This window comes from Cuculus canorus, chromosome 4, assembly GCF_017976375.1.
Source record: "Cuculus canorus isolate bCucCan1 chromosome 4, bCucCan1.pri, whole genome shotgun sequence".
Lineage (NCBI taxonomy): Eukaryota > Metazoa > Chordata > Aves > Cuculiformes > Cuculidae > Cuculus > Cuculus canorus.
The window spans coordinates 526,565-548,859 of NC_071404.1; the positions used below are offsets into that span (position 1 = coordinate 526,565).

Genomic DNA, 22,295 nt, shown 5'->3' on the forward strand with positions numbered 1-22,295 from the left:
CCCCAGTTTGGCCCCTGAGCTCCATGGATGGAGGGTAATGGCGAAGGCCCTGGAGGGGCCCAACCACCCACCCCCAAGAGGTTCGAGGCGCTTGGACTGCGTGGCGAAGCCTCTGCGGCGGTGGGGATGCGGTGCCGGAGCTCCTCCAGCGCTCGGTGAGGATGGCGGCTCAGCCTGGCCCCCCGTCGTGGCGCAGGATGGGCGCCCCGCCATGCCGAGCGTGACCCCGTCACCCTGGCGGCCGCGCTCGGTGCATGGCGGCACCTGCCGAGGCGCCTCTTCCCCATCGGCGCCTGCGCTCGCCGCGTCCCCGGAGCCACCGGCCGCCCGGGTAAGGGGCCAAGCAGGGGGGGCGTCCCCGGAGCCCCCCGATACCCTGAGGGCTGACGGAGGATGGGGTGATGGGTCCGGCATCGTTGTGCCGGAGCCGCGGCACAGGCCGGCGCGGGGCCAAGGGACGCCGAGGGCCCCAATCCTCGCGTGGGGGGGCCCAGACCCCCGTGTCCGGCCAGGGACCCCCATTCCGGTGTGCGTGGCGGCAGAGCCGGTAGCAGCGGGGGGACGGGGACGCTGCCCGGGGGGAGGGGGGGATGCCGGGAGAGGGGCTGCGGCCATGGCCCCCCCAGAGCCCTTAAGGAAGCAGCTCAGGACCCCAACCCTGTCCTGGGGAGGAGGGGCTGTCCCCCCCTGGGGTCCTTGTGCGGGGGGGCTCAGCCCCCCCTCCATCAGCAGGGGAGTCCCCAGCACCCGGCGGGCTGTCCCCATGTCCCCCCCTAATGTCCCTTTGCCACCCATGGATCCTCCAAGGCTCTGTCCCCCCCCCCATGTCCCTTTGCCACCCATGGATCCGTCAAGGTTCTGTCCCTGTCCCCCCAATGTCCCTTTGCCACCCATGGCACCTCCCCATCACCCATGGTTGTGTCCCCATGTCCCCCCTAGTGTCCCTTTGCCACTCATGGCACCTCCCCAACACCCAAGATTCTGTCCCCGTGTCCCCCATGTCCCTTTGCCATCCATGGCACCTCTCCATCACCCAAGATTCTGTCCCTGTGTCCCCCCCTAATGTCCCTTTGCCACCCATGGATCCCCCAAGGTTCTCTCCCTGTCCCCCCAATGTCCCTTTGCCACCCATGGCACCTCTCTACCATCCACAATTCTGTCCCCATGTCCCCCCAGTGTCCCTTTTCCAGCCATGGCACCCCCTAACCACCCAAGGTTCTGTCCCCATGTCCCCCCATGTCCCTTTGCCACCCATGCATCTCTCAAGGTTCTGTCCCCGTGTCCCCCCCATGTCCCTTTTCCACCCATGGCACCCCCTAATCACCCAAGATTCTATCCCTGTGTCACCCCCTAATGTCCCTTTGCCACCCATGGCACCTCTCCATCACCCAAGGTTCTGTCCCTGTCCCCCCCTAATGTCCCTTTGCCACCCATGGCACCTCTCCATCACCCAAGGTTCTGTCCCCATGTCCCCCCCATGTCCCTTTGCCACCCATGGCCCCTCCCCATCACCCACAGTTGTGTCCCCATGTCCCCCCTAATGTCCCTTTGCCACTCATGGCACCTCCCCAACACCCAAGATTCTGTCCCCGTGTCCCCCCAATGTCCCTTTGCCACCCATGGATCCCTCAAGGTTCTGTGCCAATGTCCCCCCTAATGTCCCTTTGCCACCCATGGCCCCTCCCCAGCACCCACGGTTGTCCCCGTGTCCCTTTGCCGGACTCCCGCTGGGGGCAAAGTCTCCCGGGGCGGCTCCGTGTTTCCGCGTGCCGTGGGTTCTGGGAGCTGCTGCTGCCGCCGGTGGGTTCCGGGGGGTCCCTGGGCAGCGGGGGGTCCCCCTGGGGCTGTGCCCCGAGCCCGATCCCTCCGGTGGGGGAGCACCCCCGTGTCCCCATCGTGGGGGACGGGAGCCCCCTGCCCACCTCACCCCCTCTCGGGGACGCGGGATGAGATGGGGGTTCGTGGAGGGGCTGAGGGGGACGTGAGGATGGGGTCCCGCACAGCCCCGGGGGAGGCGGCGGTGATGCCTCGGGGAGAAGGCGATGCCGTGAGAAAGGCCAAACTCGTTAATCAAAGCCAATTTGATTATTACGCGAGTGTTGCTTTAATGAGACGATGCCCAACACGGAGTCGCGTGTGTCCGCGGGGCTGAGCCGCGGCTCTTATAGCGGTTAAACGTACGGATTCCTATCGATTCCGAGAAACGTCGGTCACGTATCCGGGAAATACTGATTAAACACACACAGAACGCGTTATCACATCTTAGCGAGTGAACAGCACAGTTCCTGTGGGCCTTCGGGATCCTCTGATGCTCTTTCTCTCATCTCCTTCCCCGTCGTGTCCTCCTCGTGAGCTCAGGGCCGTGCTCTGGCCGCGCTCCGGCGGCAGACACGCTCGACGCCCGGCGCACTCACCTTCTGGCTCACTGCAAGACGAGATTCGAGTCTTATTATCCTTATTATTCTTATTATTCCTATTATTAGAATTATTATTGCTATTATTCTTGTTATTCTTATTATTCTTTTTATTCCTGTTATTCTTATTATTCTTGTTATTCCAGTTATTTTTATTATTCCTATTCTTCTCCTTCTCCTTCTTCTCCTTCTCCTTCTTCTTCTTCCTATTATTCTTGTTATTCTTATTCTTTTTATTCTTATTATTCCTATTCTTATTATTATTCTTATTTTTCTTATTATTCCTATTATTCTTCTCCTCCTTCTCCTTCTCCTCCTCCTTCTCCTTCTCCTCCTCCTCCTTCTCCTCCTCCTTCTCCTTCTCCTCCTCCTTCTCCTCCTTCTCCTCCTCCTTCTCCTTCTCCTTCTCCTCCTCCTTCTCCTCCTCCTTCTCCTTCTCCTCCTTCTCCTTCTTCTCCTCCTTCTCCTTCTCCTTCTTTCTCCTTCTCCTTCTCCTTCTCCTTCTCCTTCTCCTTCTCCTTCTCCTTCTCCTCCATCTCCTTCTCCTTCTCCTTCTTTCTCCTTCTCCTCCTCCTTCTCCTCCTCCTCCTCCATCTCCTTCTCCTCCTCCTCCTCCTCTTCCTTCTCCTTCTCCTCCTCCTTCTCCTCCTCCTCCTCCTTCTCCTTCTCCCCCTCCTCCTCCTTCTCCTTCTCCTCCTCCTCCTCCTTCTCCTTCTTCTTCTTTCTCCTTCTCCTTCTCCTCCTCCTTCTTTCTCCTTCTCCTTCTCCATCTCCTCCTCTTCCTCCTTCTCCTTCTTCTTCTTTCTCCTTCTCCTTCTCCTTCTTTCTCCTTCTCCTTCTCCATCTCCTTCTCCATCTCCTTCTCCTTCTCCTTCTCCTTCTCCTTCTCCTTCTCCTTCTCCTTCTCCTTCTCCATCTCCTTCTCCTCCTCCTTCTCCTTCCTTCTCCTTCTCCTTCTCCTTCTCCTCCTCCTTCTCCTTCTCCTCCTTCTTCTCCTCCTCCTTCTCCTTCTCCCCCTCCTCCTCCTCCTCCTTCTCCTCCTCCTTCTCCTTCTCCTTCTTTCTCCTTCTTTCTCCTTCTTTCTCCTTCTTTCTCCTTCTCCTTCTCCTTCTCCTTCTCCTTCTCCTTCTCCTTCTCCTTCTCCTTCTCCTCCTCCTCCTTCTCCTTCTCCTCCTCCTTCTCCTTCTCCTTCTCCTTCTCCCCCTCCTCCTCCTCCTCCTTCTCCTCCTCCTTCTCCTTCTCCTTCTTTCTCCTTCTTTCTCCTTCTCCTTCTCCTCCTCCTTCTCTTTCTCCTTCTCCTTCTCCTTCTCCTTCTCCTTCTCCTTCTCCTTCTCCTTCTCCTTCTCCTTCTCCTTCTCCTTCCTTCTCCTTCTCCTTCTCCTTCTCCTCCTCCTTCTCCTTCTCCTTCTCCTTCTCCTCCTCCTCCTCCTCCTCCTCCTCCTTCTCCTTCCTTCTCCTTCTCCTTCTCCTTCTCCTTCTCCTTCTCCTTCTCCTTCTCCTTCTCCTTCTCCTTCTCCTTCTCCTTCTCCTTCTCCTTCTCCTTCTCCTTCTCCTCCTCCTCCTCCTCCTCCTTCTCCTTCTCCTTCCTTCTCCTTCTCCTTCTCCTTCTCCTTCTCCTTCTCCTCCTCCTCCTCCTTCTCCTTCTCCTTCCTTCTCCTTCTCCTTCTCCTTCTCCTTCTCCTTCTCCTTCTCCTTCTCCTTCTCCTTCTCCTTCTCCTCCTTCTCCTCCTCCTCCTCCTCCTTTATTATTATTATTATTATTATTATTATTGTTATTATTGTTATTATTGTGGTTAATGCTTTCTTCCTTTCCTCCAGGTGACTCCGGTGCTCCGTGCCGGCTCTCGGGAGCTCCCGCGTGTCCCCATCGGTGCCCGCATGGCGCCGTACCGCATCCGGCCGTACCGCGAGGAGGACTACGAGGCCGTGCGGTGCCTCTTCGCCCAAGGCATCCTGGAGCACGCTCCGGCCGGCTACCGCCACGTGGTGCGCTCGGCGCGGGCGCAGCTGGGGCTGTTGGTGCTCTTTGCCGCGGCGCGGGCGGCCGCCGGCTCGTGGCTGCTGGGCCTGGCGGCGGCGGCGCTGGCGCTGGTGGCGGCGTGGCCGCTGGTGCGCTCCTTCAGCACGTCCTATGTGCGCCAGGCGCTCAGCACCGACCTGCGCGACATCGGCGCCAGCTACCTGCGCCCGCCCGACGCCGCCTTCTGGGTGGCGGAGGCCGGCGGCGCGGTGGTTGGCATGGTGGCGGCGGCGGCGCCGCAGGACCCGGCCGAGAGAGGCTCTGCGCTGGAGCTGAAGCGTATGTCGGTCAGCCGGGACTTCCGCGGCCGCGGCGTAGCGCGGGCGCTGTGCGGCGAGGTGCTGCGCTTCGCCCGGGCGCGGGGCTACGGCGCCGTGGTCCTCTCCACCTCCATGGTGCAGGTGGCGGCGCAGCGGCTCTACGAGAGCCAGGGCTTCCGCAAGGTGGGCACCTTCAGCCCCTCGCCGCTCGGCGCCCTCCTCTGCTTCCACATCTACCACTACCGCTGCGACCTGCCGGCCCGCGCCGACACCCCGCCGCGCTAGGCACCGCCGCGGCACCACGGCCCCGGTGCGTCAGGCACCGCTGTGGCACTCCGGATCCCGGTCCTGGCACACGAGGCGCCGTCGCGGCATCCTTGACCCGGAACATTCCACGTGAGGCACCACTGTGGCAACACAGACGCTGATTCTGGCACACACCACACCAGCGCGGTATCCCTGATCCTGCCACGCCACACAAGGAGCCGGGACAGCACTCCACACCCCTGTCCTGGCACACACAGCACCGTCGCGGCACTCCACACCCCTGTCCTGGCACACAAAGCACCGTCGCGGCACTCCAGACCCCTGTCCTGGCACACACGGCACCGTCGCGGCACTCCACACCCCTGTCCTGGCACACACAGCACCGTCGCGGCACTCCAGACCCCTGTCCTGGCACACACAGCACCGTCGCGGCACTCCAGACCCCTGTCCTGGCACACACAGCACCGTCGCGGCACTCCACACCCCTGTCCTGGCACACACAGCACCGTCGCGGCACTCCCGACCCCTGTCCTGGCACACACAGCACCGTCGCGGCACTCCACACCCCTGTCCTGGCACACGAGGCACCGTCACGGCATCCCCAACGCTGACCATTCCACGCAAGGCAGCGCCGCGGCGCCGTGTGATCCCGGCTGTGCCACGGCGGTGTCCCTGGCACCGGCACAGGTGTGGCCGTGGGGAACGGAGCCATCGCCGGCGGCACTGCCGGGACTGATCGCGGTTCTCTCGCAGTGAGAAATAAAGGAAAGGCTGCGGGAAGGCGGCGTGTGTGGCACGCGTGTCGGCAGGGTGGGACATCCTGGGAACAGGGACATCCTGGGACAAAGGAGACACAGGGACATCCTGGGACAAAGGAGACCCAGGGATAGGGGACATCCAGGGACAAGGGACACCAGGGAACAGGGACATCCTAGGACAAGGGAAACCCAGGGACAGGGGACATCCAAGGATAGGGACACCAGGGAACAGGGACATCCTGGGACAAGGGACACCAAAGGATAGGGGACATCCAGGGATAGGGACACCCAGGGACAAAGGAGATCCAGGGACAGGGGACATTCAGGGACAAGGGACGTCCTGGGAACAGGGACATCCAGGGATTCGGACACCCAGGGACAAGGTCACCCAGAGACAAAGGAAACCCAGGGATAGGGGGCATCCAGGAACAAGGGACACCAGGGAACAGGGACATCCAGGGACAAAGGAGACCCAGGGACAGGGGACATCCTGGGACAAGAGACACTCTGGGAACAGGGACATCCAGGGATTCGGACATCCAGGGACAGGGACATCCTGGGACAAGGGACACCAGGGAACAGGGACATCCTAGGACAAGGGAAACCCAGGGACAGGGGACATCCAAGGATAGGGACACCAGGGAACAGGGACACCCAGGGACAAAGGAGACCCAGGGACAGGGACATCCTGGGACAAGGGACACCAGGGAACAGGGACACCCAGGGATTCGGACACCCAGGGACAAGGTCATCCAGAGACTGGGACACCCAGGGACAGAGGACATCCAGGGATAGGGACACCCAGGGACAAAGGAGACCCAGGGACAGGGGACATCCTGGGACAGAGACACCCAGGAACTCCATGGGACTGGGACACCCAGGGGACAGGGACACCCAGGGACAAGGGACACCTTGGATACAGGGAGACCTTGAGGACAGGCACACCCAGGGATTGGGACACCCAGGGGACGGGGACACTCTGGGACAGGGTCACCTTGGGGACAGGGGACACGCTGAGACTGGGACACTCTGGGCCTGGGACACCCAGAGATTGGGATGCCCAGGGACAAGGGACACCTTGGCTGCAGGGAGACCTTGGGGACAGGGACTCCATGGGACAGGGACACCTTGGGGACAGGGACACCCAGGGACAGGGTGACCCAGGGATTGGGACATGCAGGGGACAGAGACATCCTGGGACAGGGACACCCAAGGACTGGGACACTTTGGGACTGGGGACACCTTGGATACAGGGAGACCTTGGGGACAGGGACACCCAGGGATTGGGACACACTGGGAGTGGGACACTCAGAGACAGGGATGCCCAGGGACAAGGGACACATCGGACACAGAGAGACCATGGGGACAGGGACACCCAGGGGCTGGGACAGGGACACCTTGGGTACAGGGAGACTTTGGGGACAAGGACACACTGGGGACAGGGACACCTTGGGGACAGGGGACAGCGGGGCTCAGAGACAGAAGGCCTGGATGCTCTGCCCTCACTCAAGATGGCGGCGGGCCCGCCCGTTCTCCCTCCTCGTACCCTCACTCAAGATGGCGGCGGTCCCGCCCATTCTCCCTCCCCGTACCCTCACTCAAGATGGCGGCGGACTCGCCCATTCTCCGCCCCCCCGTGCCCTCACTCAAAATGGCGTCGCCGGCATCGCGCCGGGCGGAAGCGCAGGTAGAGGCTGCGCTGCTTGCAGCGCTCGGGCCGTGGCGGCTCATCCCGGCACCATGGACTGCTACACGGCCAACTGGAACCCGCTGGGCGAGGAGGCCTTCTACCGGTGAGGAGGGGTCCCGGTGTGGGAGGGGCTCTTGGGGTGAGGGTGGGGGTCCAGGAGTGGGAGGGGCTCTTGGGGTGAGGAAGGGGTCCAGGGGTGGGAGGGGCTCTTGGGGTGAGGAGGGGGTCCCGGGGTGGGAGGGACTCTTGGAGTGAGGGGGGGGTCCAGGGGTGGGAGGGGCTCTTGGGGTGAGGAAGGGGTCCAGGGGTGGGAGGGGCTCTTGGGGTGGGGGGTGGCTCTTGGGGTGAGGAAGGGGTCCCGGGGTGGGAGGGGCTCTTGGGGTGAGGGGGGTCCTGGGGTGGGAGGGGCTCTTGGGGTGAGGAGGGGTCCCGGGGTGAGAGGGGCTCTTGGGGTGAGGAGGGTCCTGGGGTGGGAGGGGCTCTTGGGGCCTTGGGTTGGCTGGGGGGGGTCCGAGGGCAGAGTTGGGGGTCCCAGAGTGGCTGTGGGTTGGCTTGGGGGGTCCAAGGGCAGGTTTGGGGGTCCCAGAGTGGCCGTGGGTTGGCTGGGGGGCCCTGCCTGGGAGGTGGGTGCCATCCCCAGCCCCTTATCCATCCATCTGTCCGTCTGTCCCGTGCAGGAAGTTCGAGCTCTACACCATGGAGTGGGGGCTGAAGGAGGACCTGCGGGACTGCCTGGTGGCCGCCGCCCCGTACGGGGGGCCCATAGGTAGGATTGGCCCCCAATGCCCCCCAGGACCCTTCAGTGGGGCAGAAACCGCCGTGACCCACGGCCGGAGGCTGTCCCGGACCCCCAGTGGGGACAGGGCTGTCACCCAGCGTCCTGCCCTGTCCCGATCCAGCTCTGCTGAAGAACATTCGGAAGGAGAAATCCCCCAGCGCCCGCCCGCTGCTCGAGATCTACTCGGCCTCGGGGCTGCTCCTGGCCGCCATCCCGGTGAGCCATCCCGGCAGCATCCGGTGCTCCTTGGGGGTCTGCGATGGGGCAGGGGGAGCCCAGGACAATCCTGGGCTCAGCTGCTGCACCTCTCTGCCGCTGTCTGGGATAAACCCACAGGCAAGAGGACTGTGGGGCTCACCACTGGCTCCGAAGGCTCCGTAGCCGGATTACGGGCTGGGATTGCAGTGGATCCTTGGGATGCTCATTGCCGGCCTTTGAGCACCTCCTCTGCTCTCTCCTCTGCACCCCGAGCTCTCCGTGTGGCTCCCACGGCCCCCTGAAAGCTTGGGAGAAGCTGCTGGGATGTTGGGAGGGTGTGAGCGGGGAATGGGGAGATAGGGACGGATCGGGGTGGGAGCTCCCTCCCTTCCTCGCTCAGGGGAGCGCAGGGCGGTGAGGATGGGGAGGGCCAGGAAAAGCTGCCGTGACCACGGGGTCCTGCGGAGCTGGCGGGATCAGAACTGTGGATGCTGTCGGCTTCGTGTACGGCTCCTGGAGGGACACCCGTGGCGCTGGGCCGGCCGGGAAGCACTCACGCGTCCCCTGTCCACAGTGGAAGAGCGGCCGGCTGGTGCAGCTGGGCTGGACGGCCAGCGAGGACCTGCTCTGCATCCAGGAGGACGGCACCGTTCTCATCTACAACCTCTTCTGCGAGTTCAAGCGCCACTTCAGCATGGGCAACGTGAGTGGGGAGAGGGCGGGGAGCTCGGGAGATGCCTGGGATTGGGGTTGTGCCATGGAAAACCGGCACTGTGAGGTCCCCTCTGAGTGCTCCCCCAGCCCCGTGGGACACAGCGAGGAGCCTGGAGCTCTGCCAGCCTCCCGGCAGGGCTGCCTGCCCTCAGGAAATTGCTAGCAACCCTCTCCTTGGCTCCCGGGGCCGGAATGATTCCCTGTTTGCCGCAGGAACGAGAGCTGGCTGAGCTGGGACGCTCCCTGGGGTGATTTTGTCCCCAGAGCAGCGGGAGCGTGGTGCCCTGGCTGCTCCATCCCAGCTCTCTCCGTGGCGCAGGAGGTGCTGCAGAACCACGTGCTGGAGGCGAAGGTGTTCCACACGGAGTACGGCACCGGCGTGGCCATCCTCACCGGTGCACACCGCTTCTCTCTGGCCACCAACATCGATGACCTGAAGCTGCGCAGGATGCCGGAGGTTCCCGGTGCGGCCCCTTCCCGCGAACCCCGTCTCCGGCCGGGACTCGGGGCTGACGCTGGTGTCCGGCAGGTCTCCAGAAGCCACCGTCCTGCTGGGCTGTGCTGAGCCAAGACAGGGTCACAATCGTTCTGCTGGCGGTGGGACAGGACCTCTACCTCCTGGATAACACCTCCTGCTCCGTCGTGGTGAGTGAGAAGTGCAGGGAGCCGCTCCGTCCCCATCCCTGCTGTCCAAGGGATGCTCTGTAGCCTTCATCCCTCGCTGGCCACTCCGTGCCCGTCCCTGGTGTAACCCTGTCCCTTTCCTGCCCCAGACCCCTCCCGGGATGAGCCCCTCGGCTGGTTCCTACCTCCGGATGGCCGTCTCCTTCAACTACCGCTGCCTGGCACTCTTCGCCGACTCCGGATACATCTGGATGGGGCTGACGTCCCTGAAGGTGAGCATCTCCCCCTTCCATCGCGCAGTGTTTGCTCTCAGCCCACCCTCGTTCCCGCTCTGGAGGCAGATCCAGCAGCCTGCGGTGTCCATGTGTTTTCTCATGGATTCAGAGCTGCGCTCCTGCCCTCAGGAAATCCACTCTTTCCTCTTTCCCTGATTTCCTCCCCAGTTTCTGTTTCTGGAGCCGCTTTTTTAGTGGGCTCGTACCTCCCTTTCTCTGCCCAAGCTCCCCGGATAAACAGTCCTTCTCGCAAGGAACAAGCGACAGGACAGGAGGAAACGTCCTCAAGTTGCACCAGGGATGATTTAGGCTGGATATTAGGAAAAATTCCTTCATGGAAAGTGCTGTCAAGCACCTGCAGAGCCTGCCCAGGGCAGTGGGGGAGTCTCCATCCCTGGAGGGGTGTAAAAGCCACGTAGATGTGGCCCTTAGGGACAAGACTCAGTCATGGAGTTGTTAGCGTTGCCTTTACGGTTGGACTCAATGATCTGAAAGTTCTTTTCCAACCTCAATGAATCCGTGATTTGCAATTGCTTTTTCCCCACCGATCACAGTCCTGTTCCATCCCTACCCCAGCCGGAGCCTCGCTCCGTTCCCCAGCCAGTCCCGGCCTCATCCCCAGTGCCGCGGTGCTCACTGCACTGCAGGGGCCCGGATTCCGCGTCGTTATTCTGCCCTGCAAATTCCTCGTTGCTGTGGCGCTCGCGCTGTGCGGTGGCAGTTGCCTCTGAGCCCTCCGAGACCAACGCTGCTCCTTTCGGCTCCTTTCGGGGGCTCACTCCAGCGTGAGCAGCTCCCGGCTCTGCGTGCGTTCCCACGCTGGCTTTGGGGGCTCACGCAGCATCCTCGCCCTTCGGCTGCATCCGCAGCAGCTCCGGCTGCCTCTGGAGCTGCAGACAGGCCTGGGTGCTCCCACGGCACCCGTGTTCTGGTGCCAGTGCTGCCCGGGCTGCGCTGCTCATCGCCCAGCAGCTCCTTTCAGCACATCCCTGTGGCACAACCGCGATGGCACGCGTCCCTGTGCCGCCAACCCCTGACCCGGCTCTCTCCGGCCGCAGGAGAAGCTCTGCGAGTTCAACTGCAGCATCCGATCTGCTCCCAAGCAGATGGTTTGGTGAGTGATTTGGCCGTGCCCACCCGCGCTTCTCCGCTACCCTGAGTGTTTGCCGGGGTTTCCTCGGCTCTGCAGCCACCCCGGTGCCTCTCGCATTCCGGCTGCTGCCGTCCGGGCTGAGCCGGGACCGGGGCTCCCTGCAGGTGCATGCGTCCCCGGAGCCGGCAGCGTGCGGTGGTGATGGCCTGGGACCGGCAGCTGATGGTGGTGGGGAACTCCACGGAGTGCATCCAGTATCCTTTGGGGAAGAGGGACCGTGTCCTTTCCGGAGGCCAGCCCAAACGGCGGGCATGGTGGTCCCTCCTTTGCCATCTCTGCCGTGGGCACTGGTGTTCCTGGAGCCCCCTCGGAGTCAGTGGCTGCCCAGGGTAGTCAGAGGAGCTCAGTCTCGTTCTGCCATTCTGCCACCCTCTCCCCTGCCCAGCCCGGTCCCGTACGGCAGCAAAGCCCCCTCCTGTCCCTCTGCCTTCTTGGAGCCTCCCTGCCGCGGGAATCCTGTTCCTCCTCGGCTCCGAGAGCAGAGCCGATGCCCGGAGCCACCAAAGCCAAAGGTCCAGTCCCTGTTCCCTGAGGGCGAGGGGGGATTCAATGGACTCGATGATCCAGTGGGTCCTTTCCAACCTGGTGATTCTGTGGTTCTATGATTCCTCTCCCTCCCAGCTGCGGATCCCGTGCCCTTCTGCCTCCCCACGGGAAGGGGGTTCCTGATCCGAGGGGGATGGGGGCTCCATGGGGTCGCTCCGCGGCACCGGCAGAGCTGGGCTGCACCCAGAGCTGCTTCCTCCCCACGAGCCCTTAGCGGGGAGCACAGATTTGTCCTGGATGAGGACTCCTACCTGGTGCCAGAGCTGGATGGGGTCCGGATCTTGTCTCGCACCTCCCACGAGTTCCTGCACGAGATTCCAGGTGAGACGGCGCCGGTTTGGGATGCGCCGTGCCTGGGATGTGGCCCCTGGCTCTGTGGGCTCTGCCCGAGCCTTCCTGGCGGCTCAGGAGGTGGCAGGAGCCCCACCACGGAGCGAAGCCGTGTGCCGTATCCCTGCCTGGCGCTGGGCTTCCTCCTTCCCCAGCACCGTCCCGGTTCCGCTCCCGTCCTGCGCCAGCTCTGCCGTGTCCCTGTGTCCTGAGCCGGGGCAGCTTCCCGTCCTCAAAGCCCTCTGAGGTCTGGCACAGCTCAGCACCGCCTGTTCCGCACATCTTTCACGGCTGCTGGCCTCGCGCTTCCAGAGCGGAGCTGCCGGGGGGCGACCGTGGCTCTTATGGGGGGGAAAAGCTCCTCGGGACACCCGTCAGCCCCGAGCAGCTCCGGGCTTGGGGAAGAGCGGCTGGAAAGCTGCCTGGTGGAGAGGACTCTGGCGCGCCGGTCGGCAGGCGCTGAACACGAGCCGGCAGTGGCCGAGGTGGCCACCAGCACCTGGCTTGGATCAGCCATGGCGTGGCCAGCGGGAACAAGGGCGGGATCGTCCCCCTGCACCTTGAATCCTGGGCTCAGGTCTGGGGCCCTCGCTCCAAGGAAGCCCTGGAGGGCTCTGCCAGAGGGATCTGCCCAGGCTGGATCCATGGATGGAGGATCTCCAGAGGGATCTGGCCAGGCTGGATCCATGGATGGAGGATCTCCAGAGGGATCTGGCCAGGCTGGATCCATGGATGGAGGGCAGGAGGATCTGCAGAGGGATCTGGCCAGGCTGGATCCATGGATGGAGGGCAGGAAGGATCTGCAGCGGGATCTGGCCAGGCTGGATCCATGGATGGAGGGCAGGAGGATCTGCAGAGGGATCTGGCCAGGCTGGATCCATGGCTGGAGGGCAGGAGGATCTGCAGAGGGATCTGGCCAGGCTGGATCCATGGATGGGGCCCATGGGATGGAGTTCAATCAGGCTCAGTGACTCCTGCACTTGAGTCACAAGAACTTGATGTGACCTGCATCACCTCGAATCCTGGGCTCAGTTTTGGGCCCTTCGCTCCAAGGAAACCTTGGAGGGGCTGGAGCGCGTCTGGAGAAGGGAACGGAGCTGGGAAGGGTCTGGAGAACAGGGGTTGTGGGAGCGGCTGAGGGACCTGGGGCTGTTGAGCCTGGAGGAGAGAAGGAGAGAGCTCCCGGCTCTGTGCAGCTCCAGGAAAGGAGGTTGGAGCCAGAGGGGAGTTAGGCTCTGCTCCCCAGGAACAAGGGATGAGAGGAAACACCTCCAGTTGTGTCAGGAGGGTTAGATTAGATATTGGGAACAATTCCTTTATGGAAAGAGTGGTGAAGCCCTGACAAAGGCTGTGGGGTGATGGTGGAGCCCCCATCCCTGGAGGGCTTCAAACGCCGTGTGGCCGTGGCGCTTGGGGACAGGGTTTGGTTGGCACAGGGGAGTTGGACTGGATGACCTCGGAGGGCTTCTCCAACCCTACCGATTCCACGATTCGGTATCCCGGCAGCTGCCCCGGCCTCTGTTCCCATGAAGTCCGGACGAGTGGCCCCGAGCTGTCCCTCGGGTTGGCGGTGGCCGTGCTCCCACCCTTCCAAAGGACGGTGTCGGCTCCTCTGGGGTCCGTGGCTGCGGGCAGGGATGGTGCAGGGCGGGCCTCCGCGGGTACAGGTGATGCTCCTGGGCTGGGGCAGCGTCTGACGTGGTTTTCTATCCCCTCTCCCTAGAGGCCAGCCAGGAGATCTTCAAGATCGCCTCCATGGCCCCGGGCGCGCTCCTGCTGGAGGCACAGAAGGAGTACGAGGTACGGCTGGGTGGCTCGGATGGAAACCGCTGCTGCGTTATTCCATGGTGATGGGAAGGGCTCCTGATCCTGGAGGGCACGGAGAGGATGAGGGGAACAGTTTTGAGCTGAAAGAGGGGAGATTGAAATGAGATCTTGGGGAGAAATGTTCTCCTGGGAGGGTGGGGAGGCCCTGGAACAGAGCAGTGGTGGCTGCTCCATCCCTGGAGGGGTTCCAGGCCAGGTTGGATGGTTCTTGGAGCTCCTGATCCAGTGGGAGGTGTCCCTGCTCATGGCTGAGGTGGGACTGGATGGGCTTTAGGTCGCTTCCAACCCAACCCATTCCATGATCCTGGAAGTCCCCACTGGGGTGAAGGATGGTGCCGGGGTGGCAGGGCTGTCCCCAGCCCCACGGGCTGTGCTTCCTGCAGAAGGAGAGCCAGAAGGCTGACGAGTACCTGCGGGAGATCAAGGACCAGAAGCTGCTCCCGGAGGCGGTGAGCCAGTGCATCGAGGCCGCCGGCTACGAGCACGAGCCGGACACCCAGAAGTCGCTGCTGAGGGTGAGTGAGGCAGGAGGAGACTCCGGCTGCGGCCGAAGGTGTCTCCCTCCCGGCTGACGGTGATGCCGGAGCCGACACAGCCCCAGTGCCATGTGCCTTTTCCCGCAGGCAGCCTCCTTCGGGAAGTGCTTCATCGACAAATTCCCTCCGGAGAGCTTTGTACGGATGTGCCAGGACCTGCGGGTGCTCAACGCCATCCGGGACTACCAGATCGGCATCCCGCTCACCTTCACCCAGTATCCTCTGCAGGATGGGGCAGGAGTGGTGATGCTGAGGCAGGAGCAGGATGCGGCCCAGGCAGGATCTTTGAGCACCTCGTCAGTAGAGCGAGACGGGATGGAGCGAGCGGCAGAGCTCAGCTGCCGGCCCCATGGGGCTTGGGCCCGTGGTGGGGGGGGTCTCTAGCTGAGACCCCTACGCTCGTCACACCCCACGGAGCTGCACTGTGGTGCTCGCGAAGCCGGGGCTTCCAGGCAGGAGGGAGGCAGGCACCCAGCTCGTGTTGCCTGTGCTCTGAGGGGTTTGTGGTCCAAGGGCAAGGTCCTGCACCGGGATTGGGACAATCCCAGCACCTATCCAGGCTGGACCGAGAAGGGATGGGGATCAGCCCTGAGGAGAAGGACTTGGAGTGCTGGAGGAGGAGAAGACCAACAGGAGCCACAACGTGCGCTCAGAGCCCAGAACCCCCCCGTGTCCGGGGCTGCACCCGGAGCAGCGTGGCCAGCAGGGAGGGACGGGATTCTGCCCCTCTGCTCTGCTCTGGGAGACCCACCTGGAGCCCTGGGTCCAGCTCTGGAGTCCTCAGCACAGGGAGGACACGGAGCTGGTGGAGCAACTCCAGAGGAGGCCATGGAGATGATGGGAGGGATGGAGAACCTCCTGTTCGAGGCCAAGATGAGAGTTGGGGTTGTTCAACCTGGAGAAGGCTTTGAGGAGACCTCAGAGCAGCTTCCAGTAGGGAAAGGGGCTCCAGGAAAGCTGGGAAGGGACTCTGGATCAGAGAGTGCAGGGATACATCGAGGGGAACGGTTTTGAGCTGAAAGAAGGGAGATTGAGATGAGATCTTGGGGAGAAATGTTTTGCTGTGAGGGTGGGGAGGCCCTGGAAGAGGTTGCCCAGAGCAGTGGTGGCTGCCCCATCCCTGGAGGGGTTCCAGGCCAGGTTGGATGGGACTTGGAGCCCCTGATCCAGTGGGAGGTGTCCCTGCCCATGGAACTGTCTGGGCTTTGAGGTCCCTTCCAACCCAAAGCATTCAGTGATGCTCAACCATCCCTTGACCGTCCCCACAGATACAAGCGGCTCACCATCGAGGTCCTGCTGGACAGGTAGGTGTCCCCACCAGCTGGGCACACAGCTCTGTCCCCAAGCAGCCTGGCCCAAGGTGACATCTGGCCGTACTGCAGTCCCCGTCCCTATGGTCCCATCTCCCTGGCCAGGGGCTGAGCGGGCACTGAGCTCTGGTGGCTCTCCACGGCTCTGGCCAAGCTGCTCAGCTCCTCGGCCCCTCCAGGCTGGTCCTGCGGCGGCTCTACCCCTTGGCCATCAGGATCTGCGAGTACCTGCGCCTCTCCGAGATCCAGGGTGTCAGCCGCATCCTGGCCCACTGGGCCTGCTACAAGGTACGGAGGCGGCTCGGGGTGGGGGCTCTGCCCATCCGGAGCCCTGCGGAGACCTTCTGTTCACACCCTTGCAGGTGCAGCAGAAGGACAAATCCGATGAGGAGGTGGCCCACGCCATCAACCAGAAGCTGGGCGACACGCCGGGCATCTCCTACTCTGAGATTGCCGCCCGGGCGTACGACTGCGGCCGGACAGAGCTCGCCATCAAGGTCTGTTTGCGGTGGCGTGGGTGGAGGGTGGTGGGGTGGCTCAGGGGAGGGATGGTGACCGCATTGGATGCTGCCAACTCCTCCAGCTGCTGGAGTACGAGCCGCGCTCCGGGGAGCAGGTCCCGCTGCTGCTGAAGATGAAGCGGAGCAAGCTGGCCCTCAGCAAAGCCATCGAGAGTGGGGACACCGACCTGGGTACGGGGCAGGGCTCTGCGGAGCCGGGCACTGGGTGATCCAGGCAGGAAACCTCCCTGGGAAGGGGGCGTGGGGTTGGGGAGCCCCTTTGGTGGCTCCCGGGTGAGATGAGGGTGGTGGGAGCTGCTTGAGCCCTCGGCGCGGGGCTCTGCTTGCTGCCTGGTGTCTCCTCGCTGCCCTGTGGTGCTGCTGCCGGCCGTGCCGGGGCTGTTTTCCCCCCTGAGCCATCCTCTCCACCCCTAGTCTACACCGTGGTTCTCCACCTGAAGAATGAGCTGAACCGCGGCACCTTCTTCATGACGCTGCAGAACCAGCCGGTGGCCCTGAGCCTCTACCGCCAGGTGGGTGCTGCCGCTGCGTCCCCGGCTCCGGCAGCGGGGTGGGCGCCTCTCCCTGTCCCCGCGTGCCCTCATTCCCCCATCGCTCCCCAGTTCTGCAAGCACCAGGAGCGGGAGACGCTGAAGGACCTGTACAACCAGGACGACAACCACCAGGAGCTCGGCAACTTCCACGTCCACTCCAGCTACTCGGAGAAGGTTTGTGCCCGGCAGTGGCCGGAGGAAGGGCTGGCGTGAGCCGGGGAGATCAAGATCTCACCCAGGCTCTCCGGGCATCGAAGCAAAGCGTGGCAGAGCCGGAGCTTCACCTTGGTGGCATCTCGGCACCAGGCACCGCTCGGTTCAATCCTGCTGCCTCTTCCCTGGGACCCTGGAGAGGAGGCAGCAGGTGGTGGGAAGTGGATGGTGGTGGCCTCCTTCCGATGCCGAGGTTTGGCTGCTCCTGATCGGTGAGGGAAAGGCAGAGGGATGGATGGATGCAAAGAGAGCCATGGGAAGGTGTTTGGGAGGTGGAGACCATTGCAAGGCCTCGTAGCGGTTGGGGTGTTTCATTGCCATGTCCACGAAGAGCTGGAGAGGAGCCGGATGGGACGGTGCTGAGCGCTGGCTGCTGTGCCCCCCTGCTGCCCCCAGCCCTCCGTGGGCTGGGATTACCCTCCTTCAGCAGGGAATCCCATGCCCGGTACCCGATATCCAATTGTAGCTCCTGGAGAACTTGGGAACGGCAGTCCTGGTCCACCGAGGGAGCTGCCCTGTGCCCCATCGGTGCGGGCCGGGGCTGAGCTGGCCGTGCTCTCTGTCCCCAGCGCATCGAAGGGCGAGTTGGCGCTCTGCAGAACGCCGTGGATGAGTACTACAAAGCCAAGAACGACTTCGCAGCCAAGGTGAGCACGGGTGGCAAGGTGCCGCGAGGTCTCCTTGCTCTCCGGGAACCAGGCAGGAGCAGAGCTGGGCAGGGGGGCTCCAGCCTGGCATCCTCCGCTTGACGTGGGGCTGCAGGGCCCCCGGCTTAGCTCCACGGCTCCTCTGGAACCTTCCGGCTGTCGCTATGCTCCCTCAGGCCACGGAGGATCAGATCAAGCTCCTGCGGCTCCAGCGGCACCTCCAGGAGGACTTCGACAAGCCCTACCTCGACCTCTCGCTGCACGACACAGTCTCCAACCTCATCCTGGATGGGCACCACAAGCGAGCGGAGCAGCTCTACCGGGAGTTCAAGATCCCGGACAAGAGGTGGGGAGCGGCACGGGGGGCTCCTCCGGGCAGGATCCGTGCTGTGGGCCTGGGGTTGTGGGGAACATCACGGGGGGCTCCTCCCGGCAGGATCCGTGCTGTGGGGCCGGGGTTGTGGGGAACATCACGGGGGGCTCCTCCGGGCAGGATCCGTGCTGTGGGGCTGGGGTTGTGGGGAGCATCACGGGGGGCTCCTCCGGGCAGGATCCACGTTGTGGGGAGCGTCACGGGGGGCTCCTCCCGGCAGGATCTGTGCTGTGGGGTTGGGGTTGTGGGGAGCATCACGGGGGGCTCCTCTGGGCAGGATCTGCGCTGTGGGGCTGGGGTTGTGGGGAGCATCTCGGGGGGCTCCTCCGGGCAGGATCCACGCTGTGGGGCCGGGGTTGTGGGGTGCAGCAGCTGCAGGAGCCATGTCCCCGTGTGTCCCCAGGTACTGGTGGCTGAAGCTCAGCGCCTTGGCCAACCGCGGGGACTGGGAGGAGATGGAGAAGTTCTCCAAGAGCAAAAAGTCACCCATTGGGTACCTGGTAAGGGTTTCCCTGCTGGAGTGGGGCTATTCCCGGGCTGTAGGGGGGCTGTGGGGCAGCAGAAGGGCACAGCCGCTGTCCCCCCACATCCTCCCACGCCGTTCCTCTCCCCTCCAGCCCTTCGTGGAGACCGCCGTGAAGCACCACAACCGCTATGAGGCCAAGAAGTACGCGCCCCGCGTCAGCCCCGAGCAGCGCGTCAAAGCCTTCGTCCTGGTGGGGTGCGTGGGGCGGGGCCTGGGGGGGCTGTGGGGCGGGGCCTGGGGGGCTGTGGGGCGGGGCGTGGGGGAGGCTGTGGGGCGGGGCCTGGGGGGCTGTGGGGCGGGGCGTGGGGGAGGCTGTGGGGCGGGGCCTGGGGGGGCTGTGGGGCGGGGCGTGGGGGAGGCTGTGGGGCGGGGCCTGGGGCAACTGCGGGGCGGGGCCTGGGGCAACTGCGGGGCGGGGCCTGGGGGCGGCTCTGGGGCGGGGCCTGGGGGCGGCTCTGGGGCGGGGCCTGGGGGCGGCTCTGGGGCGGGGCCTGGGGGCGGCTGTGGGGCGGGGCCTGGGGCAGCTGCGGGGCGGGGCGGGGCCTGGGGGCAACTGTGGGGCGGGGCCTGGGGGCGGCTGCGGGGCGGGGCGGGGCCTGGGGGCAACTGTGGGGCGGGGTCAGAGCCCCCCAGAGCAGATGGTTCCCCGGGAACTTGGGGAGCCCCAGAGGTGGGGTGTGGGTCAGAGCTCCAGGAGCCACAGGCTTCTTGGCTTTTGGAGCCGGGGAGGGAAGCATCCTGTCCTCCCGGCTGGGGGGCGCAGGGGCTGGGGGGGGGGGGTGGTGCCCCCTGCACCCCCAAAGCTTTCCCGCTGTGCCGCCCCCTGTACCCCAAAGCTTTCCCGCTGTGCTGCAGGGACCTGGACCAAGCGGCCGACGCTGCCATCGAGCGCAAGAACGAGACGGAGATGAACTTTGTGCTGTCCAAGTGCGCAGCCGGCACCAACGGCGCCGTGGCCGAGAAGCTGAACCGGGCTCGAGCGCAGCTCCTCAAGAAGTGACCCCCACCCCACCCTCAGCCCCCCCCCGTCCCCCCACTGGGCTTCTCGGCCCCATCCTGGGGTGCTGCCCCCTCGTTGGGGGGTCCCTGCAGCTGGGGGGTGTCCCGGCCCAGGCCCTCCCCGCTGGCTCTGAGGGACGGGAGTGGGGCGCCAGCGCCTACACAGCCCCCACCCCACTGGCGGCAGGGCCTCCCCCCTCCTCTGTCCGTGTGCCCCTCTCCCTTCTCCTTCAATAAAGAGGAGAGCGCGCTGGCCCGGCTCCGGGTGGGAAGCGCTCAGCACCGCCGGGGTGGGAATAGGGGAAGGGATGTGCTGTGGGGCAGCCCTGGGGCCTTTTCCATCGTCTTCCAGCGGTCTCTTTCCATCGTCTTCCAGCGGTCTCTTTCCATCATCTTCCTGCGGTCTCTTTCCATCACCTTCCAGCGGTCTCTTTCCATTATCTTCCAGCGGTCTCTTTCCATCGTATTGCAGCGGTCTCTTTCCGTTGTCTTCCAGCGATCTCTTTCCCTCACCTTCCAGCGGTCTCTTTCCCTCATCTTCCAGCGGTCTCTTTCCCTCGTCTTCCAGCGGTCTCTTTCCATCATCTTCCAGCGGTCTCTTTCCCTCGTCTTCCAGCAGTCTCTTTCCATCGTCTTCCAGCGGTCTCTTTCCATCCTCTTCCAGCGGTCTCTTTCCATCGTCTTCCAGCGGTCTCTTTCCATCACCTTCCAGCGGTCTCTTTCCCTCGTCTTCCATCGGTCTCTTTCCATCGTCTTCCAGCGGTCTCTTTCCATCGTATTGCAGCGGTCTCTTTCCGTTGTCTTCCAGCGGTCTCTTTCCATCACCTTCCAGCGGTCTCTTTCCCTCGTCTTCCATCGGTCTCTTTCCATCGTCTTCCAGCGGTCTCTTTCCCTCGTCTTCCAGCGGTCTCTTTCCATCATCTTCCAGCGGTCTCTTTCCATCATCTTCCAGCGGTCTCTTTCCCTCGTCTTCCAGCGGTCTCTTTCCCTCGTCTTCCATCGGTATCTTTCCATCCTCTTCCAGCGGTCTCTTTCCATCGTCTTCCAGCGGTCTCTTTCCATCGTCTTCCAGCGGTCTCTTTCCCTCACCTTCCAGCGGTCTCTTTCCATCGTCTTCCAGCGGTCTCTTTCCCTCACCTTCCAGCGGTCTCTTTCCATCGTCTTCCAGCGGTCTCTTTCCCTCGTCTTCCATCGGTATCTTTCCATCCTCTTCCAGCGGTCTCTTTCCCTCGTCTTCCATCGGTCTCTTTCCATCGTCTTCCAGCGGTCTCTTTCCATCGTCTTCCAGCGGTCTCTTTCCCTCACCTTCCAGCGGTCTCTTTCCATCGTCTTCCAGCGGTCTCTTTCCCTCACCTTCCAGCGGTCTCTTTCCGTTGTCTTCCAGCGGTCTCTTTCCATCACCTTCCAGCGGTCTCTTTCCCTCGTCTTCCATCGGTCTCTTTCCATCGTCTTCCAGCGGTCTCTTTCCCTCGTCTTCCAGCGGTCTCTTTCCATCATCTTCCAGCGGTCTCTTTCCATCATCTTCCAGCGGTCTCTTTCCCTCGTCTTCCAGCGGTCTCTTTCCCTCGTCTTCCATCGGTATCTTTCCATCCTCTTCCAGCGGTCTCTTTCCATCGTCTTCCAGCGGTCTCTTTCCATCGTCTTCCAGCGGTCTCTTTCCCTCACCTTCCAGCGGTCTCTTTCCATCGTCTTCCAGCGGTCTCTTTCCCTCACCTTCCAGCGGTCTCTTTCCATCGTCTTCCAGCGGTCTCTTTCCCTCGTCTTCCATCGGTATCTTTCCATCCTCTTCCAGCGGTCTCTTTCCCTCGTCTTCCATCGGTCTCTTTCCATCGTCTTCCAGCGGTCTCTTTCCATCGTCTTCCAGCGGTCTCTTTCCCTCACCTTCCAGCGGTCTCTTTCCATCGTCTTCCAGCGGTCTCTTTCCATCGTCTTCCAGCGTTCTCTTTCCATCACCTTCCAGCGGTCTCTTTCCATCACCTTCCAGCGGTCTCTTTCCATCACCTTCCAGCGGTCTCTTTCCATCACCTTCCAGAGGTCCTCGCTGACCGGAGAAGTTCCACTGGACTGGAGGTTGGCTGATGTTGTGCCCATCTACAAGAAGGGTTGCAGGGAGGATCCGGGGAATTCCAGACCTGTCAGTGTCACCTCAGTGCCGGGGAAAGTCATGGAACGGGTGATCTTGAGTGCTATCATGAAGCACATGAAGAGAACCGGGTGATCCGGTCAACAAAACCCGGTCAACATGGGTTTAGAAAGGGCAGATCTTTGCCAAAGTGATGTGATCGCCTTCCATGACAAAGTGACTCAACTGATGGATGGGGAAAGGCTGTGGATGGAGTCTTCTTGGACTTTGGTAAAGCCTTTGACGCAGTTTCTCACAGCACTCTGCTCGGGGCACTGTCAGCCTCTGGCCTGGATGGGCGCACACTCTCCTGGGTGGAAATCTGCTTGGATGGCCCCGAGAGTGGTGGTCAATGGAGTGAACTCCAGCTGGAGGTCGGTCACAAGTGGGGTTCCTCAGGGCTCATGGGTCCAACTCTGTTCAATGTCTCTATCAATGACCTGGGTGAAGGCATTGAGTGCACCCTCAGCGAGTTTGTGGGTGACACTGAGCTGGGTGGAAGTGTGGATCTGCTGGAGGGTAGGGAGGCTCCAAAGGGATCGGAACAGCCTGGACCGCAGCCACCACTGCTCTGGGCTTAGTTTTTTGGTAGCTAAAGAATCATGGAGTACCTTGAGCTGGAAGACACCCACCAGGACCACAGCGTGCTGCTTCCTGCCAT

General features: G+C 63.1%; 2 protein-coding genes across 5 annotated transcripts; both read left to right on the forward strand.

Moving 5' to 3' along the window:
* Positions 1 to 42: 42 nt before the first annotated feature.
* On the forward strand, positions 43 to 5,553 carry LOC128852090 (putative N-acetyltransferase 8B). Of its 3 annotated transcripts, none has more exons than XM_054065730.1 (2): positions 43 to 155; positions 4,233 to 5,553. In XM_054065730.1, the coding sequence occupies exon 2, from the start codon at positions 4,293 to 4,295 to the stop codon at positions 4,977 to 4,979; it is 687 nt and encodes a 228-aa protein (XP_053921705.1). In that variant the 5' UTR covers positions 43 to 155; positions 4,233 to 4,292; the 3' UTR covers positions 4,980 to 5,553. The 3 variants fall into 3 exon arrangements, with proteins under 3 accessions (XP_053921705.1, XP_053921703.1, XP_053921702.1); XM_054065728.1 differs by lacking the exon at positions 43 to 155 and adding an exon at positions 176 to 331; XM_054065727.1 differs by lacking the exon at positions 43 to 155 and adding an exon at positions 1,645 to 1,800.
* A 1,805-nt stretch (positions 5,554 to 7,358) lies between these two features.
* VPS16 (VPS16 core subunit of CORVET and HOPS complexes) lies at positions 7,359 to 19,777 on the forward strand. 2 transcript variants are annotated; one of them, XM_054065705.1, is made up of 24 exons: positions 7,359 to 7,512; positions 8,087 to 8,175; positions 8,309 to 8,403; positions 8,960 to 9,088; positions 9,419 to 9,563; positions 9,629 to 9,744; positions 9,873 to 9,995; positions 11,057 to 11,112; positions 11,256 to 11,345; positions 11,924 to 12,018; positions 13,751 to 13,827; positions 14,238 to 14,369; positions 14,478 to 14,605; positions 15,659 to 15,694; positions 15,880 to 15,988; positions 16,063 to 16,197; positions 16,284 to 16,392; positions 16,636 to 16,733; positions 16,824 to 16,928; positions 17,537 to 17,614; positions 17,791 to 17,960; positions 18,391 to 18,487; positions 18,605 to 18,708; positions 19,369 to 19,777. In XM_054065705.1, exons 1-24 carry the CDS (start codon positions 7,460 to 7,462, stop codon positions 19,511 to 19,513), a joined length of 2,514 nt encoding a protein of 837 aa, XP_053921680.1. In that variant the 5' UTR covers positions 7,359 to 7,459; the 3' UTR covers positions 19,514 to 19,777. The 2 variants fall into 2 exon arrangements, with proteins under 2 accessions (XP_053921680.1, XP_053921681.1); XM_054065706.1 differs by lacking the exons at positions 18,391 to 18,487; positions 18,605 to 18,708; positions 19,369 to 19,777 and having other exon boundaries at positions 17,434 to 17,614; positions 17,791 to 17,919.
* Positions 19,778 to 22,295: the final 2,518 nt, after the last annotated feature.